The sequence below is a fragment of the Cavia porcellus genome, unplaced genomic scaffold (assembly GCF_034190915.1).
Source record: "Cavia porcellus strain 051 isolate PalLab524CR breed Dunkin Hartley unplaced genomic scaffold, mCavPor4.1 scaffold_2, whole genome shotgun sequence".
NCBI lineage: Eukaryota > Metazoa > Chordata > Mammalia > Rodentia > Caviidae > Cavia > Cavia porcellus.
In genome coordinates, this window is record NW_026947485.1 from 80,761,646 (window position 1) to 80,778,837 (window position 17,192).

General features: G+C 41.4%; 1 protein-coding gene across 6 annotated transcripts in view; it reads right to left on the bottom strand.

Moving 5' to 3' along the window:
* Sorcs1 (sortilin related VPS10 domain containing receptor 1) overlaps positions 1-17,192 on the bottom strand; it is a 496,139-nt gene that overhangs the window by 62,299 nt on the left and 416,648 nt on the right. For all 6 annotated transcript variants that reach the window (XM_013158158.2, XM_063244677.1, XM_063244675.1 and 3 more), the window contains exon 18: positions 3,930-4,101. In XM_013158158.2, coding sequence (XP_013013612.2) covers positions 3,930-4,101 — 172 coding nt within the window. The remainder of the gene's footprint in view (positions 1-3,929; positions 4,102-17,192) is intronic.

Genomic DNA, 17,192 nt, shown 5'->3' on the forward strand with positions numbered 1-17,192 from the left:
CTGCAGTGGAACCTGGCACATTAGTCCTCATCAAGAGACATCACTGTGAATCCCTTGAACCACAGTGGGAAGGCCCCTATACCGTGGTCCTCAGCACTCCGACTGCCGTCAAAGTTGCTGGAAAGCATGCCTGGAGGTTCATCATTCCCACTTCAAGCCAGTTCCAGCCTCCAACAGTGATCAACCTACAGATAAGTGGACTGCTGTTCCCTCCAAGGATTCTTTAAAGCTTAAAATTGGCAAATGTATCCGATAATCTTGTTCTTATGTGTTCTTCCTTATGGAGACCGCAAGGAGATACTTCATAATCCACTGCTTGAAACTTGGAAAATTAGTATTTCACTGGTGAATTATTGATAGCCAACGTTACTGTCTATGGGATAATTGAGATAGATTCATGTGACCTATTAAATAACATCCCAGCAAAAATTAGACAGAAGAGAACATTGTTTGGTCCACATGCCATGCTGATGATTAGTTGCTAATGGAGTCTTGCAGGGACCTACATAGTCAAAAGAAATTACAGTCCACTGGCTGGTATATTTGCCCCTAAAAGCAATAGCCAGCCTTGATCACACTAGTAGGTGTTCACAGTCCATAGAGACAGAATATTTTTGTAGACATTGGGGTTGTGAATCTATATCTCCTTGGCAGGGAAACAAAGGGAATCATTACCTTTTGCTCACTCGGGAGACTCCATCTTCCTGCACCCTCAACCAGTGTAATCTTATGACTTTCAGACCCAAAATCCCAACTGATCCTGTTTGGAAAGCAGGATTATATTATGGTATTAGGTTATGGGTCTCCATATATGACCCGGGAAGCGCCTTTTACCATTCAGTTCATTCCTCGGCCTGTTCAGACAGCCCCCACCAGACCCATAGGCCCTCAGGCTCCCTACCACCTCAATCTCTTACTGTCACTCATCTTCCACCCCCCTCCACTAGACTTCCTGCTCCTGAGACCTTTTTTCCCTCTGCCATTTCTGCGCCATCCCTAGACCCCTTTTTGCCTCTGGACATTGCTTACCAGTTTCTCAATCTTAGTGCCCCAAACCTCACTGCTTACTGCTGGCTATGCCTCCCATCTTGACCTCCCTTCTATATGGACACCCTGGTGACTATTATGGCAAATCAACTTTTAAATTCCCGTGAAGATGACACCACTTGTTGGTGGAGAGCTAGGCCCCTGCTCACACTGGACAGCATACAGGGTACTCCAGGAACCTGTGTTTACTCTGCCTCCTACTCCTTGCACACTTCCCCTTATGCTGTGTTCTGTAATCTTACCTCTTCAGCTTTGATTCATATTTTTTCCTATCCTGCTAATCAGCACCTTGTTGCTCCCAACGGAACCTGGTTTGCCTGTACTTCTGGTATAACTCCTTGTTCTATGCATCACCTGTTTACCCAGCGCCCTGAGCTTTGCATATTAGTCCATATCTTTCCCCAAGAGTACTGGTACTCTGGAGATAATGGTAAGAGTCATTTTTTTGTTCCCTAGCTTTGACTTTAAAGAGTCCAGTCTGATTAAATAAAAATCCCATATTCATACCTGTATTACTGGGAATTAAAATGGCAGGGTTAATAGGTTTAGGAGTGTCCAGCCTAATAGTTGGAGATCAAATTATAGACACTTTAGTGCACTCATCAACCAAGATCTAGCAGCTTTTAGTGATTCTATCTCCAAATTAGACAATTCTAAGTTCACTGGCTGAGATGGTTTTACAAAACTGGTGGGGTCTAGATCTCCTGTTCCTAAAGGAGACTTCTGTCTGGTCTTAAAAAAAATGTTGCTTGTATGCCAGTTATTCTGGGGTTATCTGACAAAGTATGGCCAGCCTTAAAAAGGTGGCTACAGGAATGAAAACAAGCCAGACAAGCTGAATAGAACTAGTTTGAACGATGGTTTGCTCTATCTCCCTGGTTAACAACATTAATCACAGCAGCCTCTGGACCTCTGTTAGTCTTACTTACTTGTTTAACAATTGGACCTTGCATTATAAACAAATTGGTAAATCATGTCAAAGATTGGGTTCAAACTATAAAACTCACGATTTTAAGGACACAAGGTTATGAACAGATATCTCTGTTTAAAAACTCCATGAGCCAATGATTTGGTTTACTGACAAAAATCAGTGGGGAATGTTGTGCTAGAAAAAAAAAAGCTAAAATGCAAAGTTAAAAAGATTGTTGTTAGAAAAAAGAGCTTTGTTATTCTCTGCAATGCTTATCACCCTAGTAACCATGTAACTGGAGCACTGACCACATAGTTAAACATTAACTGAAGCATCGCCATACTGTTCTGTATGTGTCATTACCTTAGTAACCTGTTTGTTGTGTCAACCTTTGTGAGAAACAAATGTTCCTGGAAGTAGCAAACCCACGACTGTAAATTAAGAAAAGAAAGGGCTAACCACCAACTGTGAAATGTCTCTGACCCCAAACAAAGGGGAACAAAGGCCTTCCACGTTCTTGCTCACTTCACATCACTCCTTCCTTTGTGGTTTAATCACTATAAAAATCTGTCAAAATTCTAACCCAGTTACACAGCTTTGCAAACTCCATCTGCACTGTGTCGCTGGTGCCAGCTTAAATAAAGTGTTCTTTTTCTTTTAAAAAAGATGCCTATCTCATTTTTCTTGAATAACATCTTGGGGCCTCATTTTTGGGGCATAATACCATATAAATTCCCAAAGTTTTTGAAAGGAAATGCTACTAAAATGTTGAACTCTTCCCAGTTAATTCCCCTTCTTCCCAGAAAATAATTTTAGCTTCCCAATATTTAGTTTTTCCCTTGCTCTCTCTCTCTTTCCTTTGTCCTCCTTTTTTCTTTTCCCTCTTTCCCTTTCTAAACACATACACACACACACACACACACACACACACACACGCACACACACACACACACACACACACAATTTGCTACAAACTAATGTTTTTCTTTCACTCAAAGGATACAACCTGTGAATTTGTATGGTCCTCTTCCAGCTTACTGAAAAAAATTCTTTGGGGATGAAGCCAAGAACATTGCATTTTAATATATTTTCTGGGTGATTCTTCTGCATGCTAGAGATAGAACTTAGAAGAAGGAATTAGAAGAGGAAAATGGGATTCAAGATTTTATACTCTAATCCTGGCATCACTATTAATATTTAAAATCCTTGTTTATTCACTGAGCCTAGGCCACTGCTGACCACCTCCTGGATTCCCATACTCGGCTAAAAGAAGGACCATCTGGTGTACTACTTGAGGCAATGTAAGGAACCCTTACCCTTCAACAATCACCCCCTTCATGTATTAATATGACAAGAATGCCCATGTACTTTCCCAAACAAACAGAAAAAAATCTCATCTCACCTACCATCTAGTCGGAAATTTTAGGTAACAATAATTTGGGAAGCAATAATTGGTACTCACAATGATATCTACAAGTTGCTATCAAAATTCAAGTTTGCAAGTGTTAAAGATATGATACTCAGTTGTGTTTTGATAGGCCTTGGTGCCTTAAGTTTGTCTAATCTGTTGCTTTTGGAAAATGTAAGATTTCAGACTGAGAGGGGACAAAAGCATTAGCATCTTTTAGATTGGTCGTGTGTGTGTATGTGTGAGAATGTCTGGTGATACTGTTAATGTAGTTGGAGAAAATATTTTGCTAAAACTGCCACTAAGGTACAGTTAAATACAAAGAGGACTCTGAAAAGAAAGAGATTGAGTAGGAGTGAAAACAACTTATAGCTAATGAGAGTAATTAAAGAAATGTATCAGGGAAGGTGAAATGATAACATAAAACATAACTAAAATGAGAACAGAACAACAAAACTAATTGTATCTAAAGGAGAAGATTAAACAGGATATGTCAGCACAATCGTGATTGGTTAGGAAAAGTCGCAGGGTTTGGAGAGCAGAGGGCGGAGGAATCAGCCCTACCTCTTCCAGCTGCACCAGCAGGGTGACATTGTGGCCTTGCTCTGCTGTCAGCTTCCCATCAGCGGTGAGGATCCGGAGCCCACGAGGGGCCTTGCCTGGACACTTCTGTGGTTTGGCAGTGTACTGCTCTCGCACTCCATCTGTGCAGTTATTGGAAACCACCTTTCTGTACCTACAGAAGAAGAGCTCAAGCTATAAACAGGCTCTTTCTACTGCAGATGACCCCCAAGTTTCTGAACCATATTTAGTACTCCGCCCCAGGACTACCACTGACCTCAGGACCACCCACTTTGCATGCTCCTGTGACGTTGACTGCTGTTTTGCAGCAAGCACCCGAAGAGAGAGGAGCATCAGGTAGCAGGCTGTTTCTATCATTAGCATTTTCACGAATTTTGTTATTCATATCATCAATTTAATCACTTTGGAGCCCTTGGACATGCACAGAATTGGAGCAAACTGTCTGCATCCTCACCAAGATGAAATCTAGTTGCAGAAGAACACATGAACAATGCTGAAGGTATTTGAGGATTGAGTGAGTAATAATATTGTCTCTTTTTAGTCTCCAGGAATTTTTCCAAGATGCTCAGGGAACTTCCAAAATTACTGATGGTACTGAACCCTATAAATACTAAGCTTTTTACTATATATACATACTATGGAAAGGTTTAATGTATAATATAGGCAGATTAAGAGGTTAATAAAAATAGCGCATAGTACAGCAATCAGAGCAATATACTGTAATGAAATTCATGAGCATGTGATCTCTTTTGCACATTATCTTCTTGACCTCTCCCTCCTTGTGATGATGTGAAATGGTACAAGTCTATGTAAAGAGGGGAAATCAAGTGAGTGGGAGAGCACTGCAATACAAACTCAGGAGAGACCTCAGCTCATTACTCCGGGACACAATCAGAAACTTCCGGATACTTTATTTCTAGAATTGTCCACTCAGTCCTTTCAGTCTGCCTTGACTGTGGGTAGCTGAAACTATTGAATGTAGGACTAAGTGTGGGGGAGGGACTGTGACAACCGCTATTTTATATAGTTCACCAGATTCACAGAGAATTACAATCTGTGACTCTAGGATACCAAGATTTAACAATTACGAGGTTCCCTGTTACCTATTCATTTTTTTTTCCTACGGGTCTGCAGTAACCACTTTATGTATTTATATATTTTATTTCCCAAATCCAATCAGCTAGAGTTAATTCCCTCTTTCTCCAAAAATAAGATCTGACTAGAAAATAATCTTAGAAATGAGAGATCGAAACTGCTGGCCCTCTCAGCCTGTGCTTGCCTGACCTGCTATCCCTATTGCCCCTCTTGGTGCCCACTCTATAACGCAGGAAGGTAAGGACAGGCTGCTTGGGGTTGGCAATTTTTGATCTCCAGTTTTCAAGACTGATTATTTTCTAGCTAGTTCTTATCTTTTGGGTAACACAATGGTAGCAGTAAAACTGGAGGCACTCAAAGCTCACGTCTTACTATCATAGACCAGAGGTTGGCAAATGTTTTACAGAAGAGTTAGATGCTAAAAGTTTAATTTGTAGACTTTGTATTCTCAACTACTCAACTCTGAAGCTCTACCAGGAAAGTAGACATAGACAGTCTGAGTAAAGCTAGCTTCCACTAAAACTTTGTTTACAGCTCCATCCCTGGAGTGGATTTGGTCTGCAGATAGTTTTCCAATCCACGACAATGCTCTTTCCTCTGATCCTGAGTGTCATGATTAACTACCTGAGTGCAGCTCTGAGAAAATCAAATGAGGCAGATGGTACATGGTCAGTCATTCACACTTCACACACCTCCCACGGGAGGTGCAGGTGCGGGGACACACGTGATTTAGAACTGCCTCATTGCTTAGCATGTGACGGTGAAATTTCACTGGTCACCATTATTTAATATCACCATCTTTCCTTCCTGTTTACAACCTTTTCACAGCTTTCACATGCTCTCAGGATAAGGTGTAAATCTCCTAATCCTTCACAGAAAGCCCTCCTCAAATCAACTTCATTCTGCTTTTCTGATCCCTTCTCCCCCAAAGCTCATTGTGTTCCAGTCGAATCTTTTTCTAATCCTTTTGAAAATACTTTTCTTTTGCTCTTTCTGCTTCTCTCTCCTTCTGCATGCACCATTAGTTGCCTAAAGCTTACCCAAACTACAAGGCAAAATTTACTTCCTGCCTTCTCTAAGACTATTTCCCTGACTATGATAGAAAACAGTAAAAAGGCATATTTAGAGAATATTTAATATTTTCTAGTCATGTACTAAATACTTTATGTGAATTATCTCATTTATCCTCAAAACAGCCCTAATAAGAAAGCCACTGTTATTTCCTCCAATATTCACATGGAGAAACTGAGACCAATGGGTGTGTATTTATTTCCTCAAGGTCACGTGGGGAGAACCCTAGAGCCTTTGCCTCTACAAGATACTTTCTCTACTGCTGCACTGCACTTCCTGTTTAAATGGAACAAGCCTGATGATCCTGTCCAGATTTACATCATAGGAATCCTTGGCTCCGCACTGTTTTCTCTCTGTGTGGCCAAGAGAACCTTCAGTTCTAACAGGGCTTCCTTGTGTCCACATTAGCAAAGCTGGGCCTCAGGAGCCCCATGCTGGCACATCTGTGTCAGTTTAAATGCTGGGTACTTACAGAGCAGATGGCTGCTACACTCAGAGTCCCACTCACCTACCAAGCTCTGCTGGTCCTCTCCTTCACACAGCAGTGAAGGTATTGACACCTAATCCTTGGAGGAAGGTGCTCTCCAAAACCACCTGCTTTACCACTAAGGTCACTGCCCATCATGATTGGTCATGTTCATACTGAGCATTCAGAACATCGTTCTATTAAAAAATCCTCCAAGGTGTTTATGTTCCTTAAAAGCAAATAAGGACTGGTGTTCATCAGTGTGTGCTAATTAAAAGAAAAAATAAGACCTGATGGGAGAAAGAAGGAAAATAAATGCAGACAATGGAGAATGGTACCATTTTGGTACCCACAGGGTAACAAAAAATGACCCACACCACCATCCAGAGTAATGACAGTGTCATGGTGAGTTTACCTGTCCATCTGAAATGGCCTGTGTACTTCAGAGGCAAGGCACTATGCAAACCCAAGGCAGGAGATGGTTGCAAACCACTCAGCATCCACGCACACCTGGGACTCAGTCTTGGCGACCAGCTACAGAAGCATGAGCCCAACATCTTCACTAGCATCACTGCCACAGAGCGTTCCTTCTGTCTGTCACTGTTCTAACTAATCATCACCTCGGGCTCTCATGCATCCTGCAGCAATAGGGAGCTCTGCTGAGACACAAACCTACTCCCTTGGGATTCTGCCACACAGACGGCTGGTAATGATTTTTTAAAATGCTCATTAAAAACCATTCTGAAACCATTTTATTTCTTGGGTGAAAATGGCATTGCATTAGCCTTACCAGACCTGTGCCTGAAATCTAGAAGAAAATTGTGCAGAAACACAGAGTTAATTTACTCAAGTAAGCACACACCTGCTTTCTGCATTACAGAATGGTTCTATTTTCATCCCAGCAGCTGTCCCTGGGTCTGAGTTACATAAATGAATAATGCATTTAATATGTTATTAAATGGGGCCCGCTGCCTCGGTAATAACAAGGCAACTTATGATTATGTCAGAGCTGAGCTCTGAATATTACTGGGATGCATTTAGTTGAGGAAGCATTCTTCAATATGCCAGGAAGAAAAGTGCTTTGTAATGGCCAGGGAGCCTTTGTACAATTACTGAAAAGGAAACATTCCGCAAATGCGGCTTTGATATCACTTGCAGCTCATCAGCAGACAGTGCCTTAATACTCCAACAACCCTCCTCTCAGCTGTTCCCTTCCTTCCTCTCTGGATGTGCCACTGTCACCTTTTCCTTTTTACCTACACCTTTGATTTTTGCCTCTGTGTTGCCTGCCAGTCTTAAAAAAGATGAAGGTCACATTTCTTTTCTCTGTGAGAGTGAAACCGGAAAGCAGCACTGAATGGCTCCACACTCTGTGATTTTCTTTTCTACTTGAGCATATTCTGTTCCTTTATGCATTTAGGGTGGTGGTTTTTGGATACAGATCATTGCTATTCACTGTGGTTAAGGGAAAGTGTTGGCTGAGTTCAGTAGATCTCAACACTGCCTTCTGTTTTTAAAGTTTATTTTTAATTGACAAATAGTCATACTTATTGGATATTCTGTAATGCTTTGGTCTGTCTAGACACTGCAGACTTGAAATAATTGGTGTGTTCCTCACATCAATTTATGTTTTTATGGTATAAGAGTGTTAAAAACTTTTTTAAGAAAGTTTAAAACATACATTATTACTCAGCATGATCACCCTGCTGTAGAGAGCTCACTGGAACCATTCACCCCATCTAACTGAAACTCTGTATGTGATTACCATGTCTCTTTGTGTCCCTCTTTCTCCACCCTGACCTTGGAAACCACCTCTCTGCACTCTCCTTCTCAATGACCAACTTTTCCCAAGAACATGGGGAAGATTACGTAGTGTTTCTCTGTGCCTGAATAATTCCACTTGACACAACATTCTCTAGTTCCATCTGTGTTGCGAATGTTGAGTTTCATTCTTTTTAAAGACTTTCTAGTATTCCATTGTGTATCTCCATCATATTCCCTCATCCTCTGATGGACCAGTTGCTTCTATATCTGGGCTTCTGTGAGCCCCACTTCAATAAACAGGAAAGTGCTCCTATGGCTCCAGCATCTCCTATGATCCAGCGATCCCACTACTGCTGTGTGATCCTCTGCCTCACTTTGGGGTACTGCAAATATATATAGATGACCAAGTCCTAGGAATTCTAATTTAACAGAGAAATTTGCATATCAGTTTGTTTTTGTTTCCCCTGGTGATTCCTGCCCACACCCAGGTTTAAATATTACCACCCTGAAAGCTAACACCAGCGTGGTAGAAACAAACTTTCTGAGTTTGAACTCAAGACCTTATGAATAGGAACTTGGGCAAGTTAGTGGACCTTTCTCTCATCTTCAGGTTCCCTGCTTGTAAAATAGGGGCAGCTGCAAACATTCCTTAAAGAATTGATTGTGACGGTGCCTTAGTGAAGGTTTGTCACAGATTCTGACATGTTGCAAGAATTCTATAAATCCTAAAATACAAAAACTTGGTTCTTCAATATTAACTATTCCCTGAAAATGTTCTGGTAGCCAAAATCTTCATGAGATCAAACCCGGCTGGGTCAACTCTTTTCTTACACCCATTCAATGGGTCCTGTGAGCTTTTTCAGAAACATCAAGTTCAGGTTTACAATAAAGGTCCACGTTCTGGCCTTGGGAGCCTTTCTAGCTCCCGCTCTTTGCTCAGCTCTGATGCCTCCTATACCTTGGCCAGCCTGAGCACCTCACGTATTAGTCCATGCTGTTCATCCTACGTGGGATCCTCCTTCTACGCCACTTTGACCCATTGTGAAAATCATGCCTTCTGTGAAGCTGCTTCTTCCTGTCTTCACAGCAGTCAGCATGTGTGGCCAGCATGGCAGAAGCAGATCTTCTTGTACCCCCGTGGCCATTATTTCACTGAGCTCTGGGGTCCCACATCGGCACTCACACTGAGAAAAAAAACAGCTTAATTTTTTGGACTGTACTATGTACCTGGCCTTCAAGAGAAAACCCTAGTTTGTTACAGTGGTAGTAGATTTAATGAAGCAGGAAATGGAATGAAGCTGGGGGGAGGGGAGGGAGGTGGTCCTGGGAAGAGTATACGACTAAGACTTGGAATACTCCTAGACTTGGCATCATAGCCCTGCAGGTATGCAGAGGGGAAGCAGGGGAAGCAGCAGGGTGTGCATGCGCAGGGGTCTAAATGGAGAGACCCACAGTCATAGATCTCCGATGTCAGGGCTGCAGGGCTGTAGCCATGTGGCTTAACAATGGGGACAGAGATGGTTCTTCTACCCTATACCAAGAGAGACACTTCCAAGGAAATCAGCGGTGGTAGGGGCCCAGATCGTCACATCTTCAGTGACTAAGCATTATGCCAGAAGTTGAAGCTGAGAGATCTCAGGAGTGGCAAGATAGCCATTACTCTGAAGGTCACTGTGTGTACTTTAATTAGGGTCCCCTGTGACAAGGTACACATTGGGGTGGCCATGTACCCATAGCACAGTGATTGACGGTAGTAGCTGTAACATCAGCACTCAGAAAGCAGTGGAGTTCTGCAGCTGATTAGGTAGATTTTCCACTTTTGTCTCCTGAAAGCAATAGCTCTCTGGACTTTTCTCTGGCCATTCCTAGATCTGGGGGCTGGCAGGGGCTGAAAGGCCAGGTGGATGAAATAAAGCTTTTCCTGCATTAAGCAGGACAGAAGTACAAGTCATTTAACTTGAATAATAAATGGAATGTGACTTCATTTTGAGTGCAAGCTTGATGAAATGGGACATATGGGCCCACTTAACTAAATGACATAATATAGAGAATCATGAGAGTATCTCATAGAATCCACAACTGGAGTCAACTTGTACAACTAAATGTTATAAAGAGATTTGTTTTTCTTTTGAGCCCCGCCAATGCAAGGTATCCTACTATAAATCATTTTGATTGATCATGGAACTCAAAGATCATCCAAAACAATTTCTTCTTTACATACATCTTGATAAGGAGACTGACAGAGTCACCGAGGTCACACAGGGAACAACTGGCAGCTTGGGACTTGGGAGATGATGTGGTCTTCCTGGCTGCCATGCCAGTGCCCCTGCTGTGGCTGGAGACAGTCATGTGAAGTAGTCACCGTCCATAACAGCAGTCAGAATCATCTGCTTTCCCAAGAAAGGAGTGGAGTTAGGCAGGCCCAAAGGTATTCTGCACTTTCCCCAGCCCTGAAGCTCACGCAGGTTCTAAACTGACTGAGCACGGATGCCTGGAAGGCTTAAACTGACAGTGCAGAGACACTTCAGGTGCAAGCAGACTCCTTATTCTGCAAGCTTTGAGGCATTGGCAACAGGACTTGTCCTTGTGAAAACTATCAATATGGCTTCCCCAACAGGGTTATGTGCAGTTCTTTTTGCCCAAAGAGACCTTGCTGAACTTAGCAACACGGAAGGAACCTACTTTTCCCTTCCTCAGCTTTTCCTTATGGAATCCATTGACATCTGCATTTTAAATAGAATGGCAGTGAACTGAAATAAAATCTAATCTGTATGAATGAGGCAGTCTGGGAGCCAAAAGCTGGTGCTCTAGCCTGTGTGTGAAAAGCACTGGCAATGCCTGATACCCAGGTCGAAGAAGTAATCATCTGACTGAGTGAAATTTGCTTTACAAGCAAGAGAAGCACCTTCGATTGCCAAAAAAGAATCTAATTATCACCATATGTTTTTGATAGCAAGCAATATAGTGTGAGAATATTAACTGTAGCCTTGTTTAGAGTTGCAGCAAAAAACACAAAACAGTCCAACTGTCTATAAAAAGGGATAATTACATAATCCTGTAATACTTAATACTAAGGAATAAAAAGAAATGAGATGGAAAGAAGCCCTGTATCTTCTGACTTGGCAAGATGTTGAATACCTATTTTCAAACCAAAAGGCTCATGAAAAATAATATATCAGTAGCAAATCAGTTATAAAAACAACCTCCCAAATTAATTTTCTAAATTGTTTTGCTTGGCAGTTATTCCCTGTCAAATGCAGAGTGTTTCAAAACATGCCTAACAGACACGTCATGTTTGCATAGGGAAGGTGTCAGGATTGGCAGATGATCTCAACTTGTTTTAAACATATGAAACCCATCTATGTGTTTCTTTTCCAATTAAATATTTAAGTGAAAAGCTACACATGTAATGGCAACATTTTAGTGACTACATTAAGCATGTGAATGCACGCTTACAGAATACCACTGAGTTAACGCACAGCCAATGGACATCTGGGGTGACATGCTGGGTTGATGGGCTGACGCTGGGAAACGCAGACACCTCTTTTCAATATCATGTATATTTCATCTCTCACCAGCTCTTGTGTTGGCTACAGACCCTGCAAATGGGGGTTCAGTGGCAAGTCAGATTTTTATTTCAGTAAAAGGGGTTCCCTCTCCTAGTGTGAAATGCCTCACTCAGGTTGCACACTGATTAATGAGGTCACTACTGTGACCTTCTCTAGACTTTTATCTGAGGGACTTTCCTTGAGAGCTCAGTGCTTTACCAGGAAGCATCTTTCTTAGGAGCGTAGGACACTCCCACGCAGGCTGATGGCTAGCAGTCATCATAGTTCTGGTTACGTGAACCTGGATGCTGTGGCTGATGGTTTTATACCAAACATTTGAATGGAATGGATGAACCCAGTCTACAGGGACCTACACAAATACCTTTAGGGTCCGATGCTACCTTGCACTGCAAAACCAGGGACATGTACACCCCAGGAGAATAGAATGTCAGGCTGCAGGAGATTTCGGGGTGATCCCCTGACCTCAACATGCAAAACTGCACTGATGAACCTTTTCTTTCCTTATCACCAAATCACATTGTAATGGAAATTGTAATTTTCATTTCATAGACCATAGGTGATAAAATCCCCATAAATAGCAAAACCTAATTTAACTGTCTCATTGTTTGTTTGATAATAACTGGGATTTATAAGTAAAATGAAAAGTGAGGGGCCATTCTGCCACATTCCTATGGTTTGGGAAAACTCGGGAACAGTTCTGAGCCTTCTGTATTTCAGTTTCTTTGCCTCAATGCCAAAGATAGAAGAATATAATACCCTGGACTGATCAAGCTGTTGGGGGTGGGAAACCTAGTCTTAAATCAGCTCTAGAGGTTTCCAGTGACCTTTGCAATGTCTAAATGTTCTCTTGCATGCCTATCATTAAACTTGTCTTTGGCAATCTTTCTCCATGAAGTTTAGATATTTTATTAACTCTATTTGTCTTTCCTTCTGTCGTACTAGACACTGAAGACCCATTGCTATAAATATGTTATTTGTATGTTCCTTACTTTTCATGTTATTCAAGTAAACCAGAGACTATTCCTTCTTTTAAAGGCTTAGGAATTCCTGACGTCAGAGAAAGAAATGGTTGAAGTCAGTGTCCATGTCTCTTACCACATTTAAAAGAATAGTAGATATTATTCTGACAAGGTTTTCAAGCTAAAAGTATTTTTGAATTTCCAGTAGAGGAGTACATAAATAGAATTTCACTATGTCTAGTGGATTCTATGGCTAACAGCTGGCATGGAAAATGACATGCATGAGGCTTTGTGAAGTACAGCTGGTGAACATTTTTCTGTCTCTCTCCCCTACTTCCCCCCGTCTTGTCACTCCTCCCTCCCTCCCTTCCTTTCTTCCTTCCTTTTTTCCTTTTCTCTTTCCTTTCTTTTCTTCCCATCCCTTCCTTTCCCTCTCCCTCCCTTCCTCTTTTCTTTTTTTCTTCCCTAATTTCCACTCCTCCTTTGGGTCTTCATTTAACTTTTTAATAGCAGAATTTTCAAATATGAAGAAATGAGAGAAAATAATACAATAAACTCATATACACACATTAATTCAACTGCAAAATCCATAAATGCTTATATCTTGTTACTACTTAAAAATAAAACTTATGCATCACATATATTGAAAAAATAAGTCTCTTTTCTAATCTTAGCCTAAGCAAAGTGCCTTTATTACAACTAAAAACACAATATAACTCCTTAGCATCACTTCTAAAGCTTAGCTTTACATATCAACTAGAGTGAGCCGCAAGGGGTCCAGACAGCTTCACATGATCTGGGTGCTTCTGTGAGGGTGGTTTATATAACATTACCATCCATTTACAGTGATAGAAAAGTTGATTCCCTCTCTTATGTGGATGGGCCTCATTCTATCAGAAAGGTCTGAATGGAACAAAAAGTCTGACCCTTGGACTATTCTTTGAGTGAGAGCTCCTTACTGCTGACTTGGCTGATGGCATTCTCCCTGCCTTCAGACTGCCCTGAAACATCAGCTCTTTGTGAGGCTCAAGCTTCCTGGCCAACAACTATGTCTTAGACTCTGCAGTTCTGGGCCTTGGCTTGGAGCACAACCAAACCATCATCTTTCAGTCCAGCTTACACAGCAGACCTTGACATCTGCCTCTCTTTGCAGCCAGTGGGTCAATTCCTTATAATGAATCTCTCTTTACACATTTACTGCTGGAGACCCCTACAAAGCGGCTCTGAGCAGGTTTTAAATTTTACTAATTGGCTTTCTATGTTTATCTGTGAATCTGTCCTAGACCTTGGTCCCTCGCCTGGTGACAGGAGCTGATTCATAGTAAGTGAACCTCTATGAATCACTGGTCCTGGCTGAGGCCTATAGTGGCCTGTGAGGCCAAAGATACCTCAAAGGGCAAGATAAGGCCACAGCTGTGGACACTTGACTTCAACCCCAATTAACAATATAGAGACTGCAGCTACAGAAATTACTCCTACAGTGTCACTCCTACTGTGTCTTCATGATAAAGCAGTTTTACTGAACTGACTTGATTCATTACTTGGAGACGTCCTTGAAGTGACTCCCAAGTCCTGATCATTGCCTGTACTTTCCTTAGTTTCCCCACTCCTTGTTGTTGGACTTAATAAAGTGGGTGGTCCAGAGAAGTCTTTGTTTTAGCCCTTGGAGTTTTGAGCTGAACTAAAGAGTTTTGACCCTCCTGGAGCCCTAAAACCATTCAATTTATCTTTTTTTTTTTTTTATTTAAACCTCCACTGTACACTCATTTGGGAGATCGGGGGATCTAGGCCAGGACCCAATAACTGGCACTTGAACAGGGACTTAAAATATTTGGACTAGGAATTTTTAGCCTGAAGGACTAAGTCTGCCTATAGCAGAAAGGTTTGGATATGAAGGAGACCTTCACAGGACAAAAACTTCACCAGGGACATCTGGAGAGAAGAAAAAGGGTGAATCTGCTCCCTGTGAAAGGCCATTTTATCTGGGTGTAAAACATGGGGCAGAAGGTTTCCGCGGAGGAGCAAAGATATTTACAACTGCTCCTAAGCCTGCCTAAAGACTCAGGGCTAATTTGCCAAAGAAAGACTTAACAAAAATGTTAAAAGAGGTAACCAAATATAATCTATGGTTTCCTCAAACAGGCATTAGAGCAATTGATATTTGGGAAAGAGTTGGAAAAATATTAAAAAGGCACACAGGGCAGGACAAATCATTTCCCTTGAGATGTTCTCAACTTGGAATCTGGTTCTTTCAGTTTAAAGTCCATTGAAGAGCTCACTGTCAATAGTCTCTGATTTGGACACAAAGGGAAGAGAGCTCCCTGATGAGGTGCCTGCCACCAAAATCCTCAGAGGGATTATCTCAGCAGAAGCCAGAGCTTTACAAAAAATCTCTCATATGGCTCCATCCAGAAACTTACCGTTAATACAAAAAGAGGCAGCAGCATGGGGAGAAATAAATACCCTCCCTGCTTGCATCCCAGTTAGAATTGAAAGAGAGGCTAATGATCAGGAGTATTTTAGTCATACACCTTTTGAAATACAGCTGCTTAAAAATCTTAAACAAAGTGTAGTTAACAGTGGAGTCCAAAGTCCATTTACTGTGGGACTCTTACAAAATGTTTTGGATACATATCAATTGATACCTTATGGTATCAAACATTTGTCACAAACATGCCTGTCTCCTGCTCAATTCCTTCGTTTTGATGTAAAGCTAAAAACTCTTGTTTTGGAGCAGGCTCATAAAAACAGGACTGGTCACAATCCATGTCCAGCAATAAATGAAATGTTTTCTGGGACAGAATATATGCACCAGTTGAGGAACAGATTCAATCCCCTGAAGAGCTATTTCCATGATTGGTAGAATTAGTAAAACAAAGCATGGACAACTATTCTGAGGATAGGGCTCCAGTGATGTCCTTCTTACATATTCTACAAGGATTCCAGGAACCCTTTACTCAATTTGTGACAAAATTCCAAGAAGTCATTTGCAGACATGTATCAAACACAGAAGCTATGGACATTTTATCTTTAAAATTAAAGATTGTAAACAGGTTTTAAATCCTGTAAAGTCGACTAATGATTTAACAACATATATTTGAGCATGTTAGGACGTAGGAACTGAGTCTTATAAGGCAACTATTATGGCTCAGGTTATGACTGGTCTTACAAATGCAGAGAGGAATAATATAAAATGTTTTAATTGTGGATAAACAGGACATACTAAAAACAATTACAGAATTCTTGGTAGATCTGAAAGGACAGATGCTGCAGCTGCATCACATCAAGAGAAAAGTGCCTCTGGCCAAAAGGAGGACTCAGGTTCCATGCTTGGACTCTGTCCAAGATGCCAAAGAGACACTAGGCAAAATATTATCATTCTAAATTCCATAAGGATAGTACACGGTTGACAAAAAACGAGATGAGGGCCTCTCCTCAGGCCAGCAAAACAATAGAGGATGCACGGCCTGTGAGTCAAAATCTCAGTCAACTTTACCCAGTCCAAACTCTCCAGCAAAATGAAGAACAACATCAAAGGTGGCTCCCCAGAGAGATATTAACTCACTCACCATGGGAACAAACCAAAGCATGGGATCAGATCCTTTTATAGCTTACAGAGTCACTCTTATTGGAGGTGACAAGCCTAAGCCAATTCTCACAGGAATTTGGGGTCCCCCACCTGAAGGAACAGTTAGTCTTGCACTTGGAAAGGCTGATCTAAATTTAAAAGGAATAACTATTGTGCCTAGTGTGACTGACGGTGCCTGTAGGGATGAAATACAAGTTCTTGCATGTGCTATGGATCTCTGGGTTTTTGAATAGGGAGATCACATGGTACAGTTGATTTTGTTACCTATAGAGAAGCCTTTTTTGTTAAGTATAGACAGCTCAAGAGGGAAGAAGCCCTCAGAGCAAGACTACAAAGAGAGAAATTTATTTTACACAGGAAGTGACTAAAAACAGGGCTACCTGTTCTATAAAAATTAATGGGAAATACTTTGAAGGTCTAATAGACACTGGTGCAGATGTGTCTGTAATTGCATTAAAACAATGGCCTGCCATGTGGCCAACACAAAGGGCCCCTACATTCCTTATTGGATGGGGAACCCCTCAGAAGTGTTACAGAGTGCCTCACCTTTGCCTTATGAGGGACTAGACCAAAAAAAAAAAAGGTTTCTTTTTACCTTATGTGGCACCTATCCACTTAACTTGTGGGGAAGAGATTTGTTACAAAAGTGGAAATTAGTGCTGACTAGTGATTCTGATTTTAAAGCTGAACAAACAAGTTCCAATTTGGAAACTGAACAAATAAATTCAAATC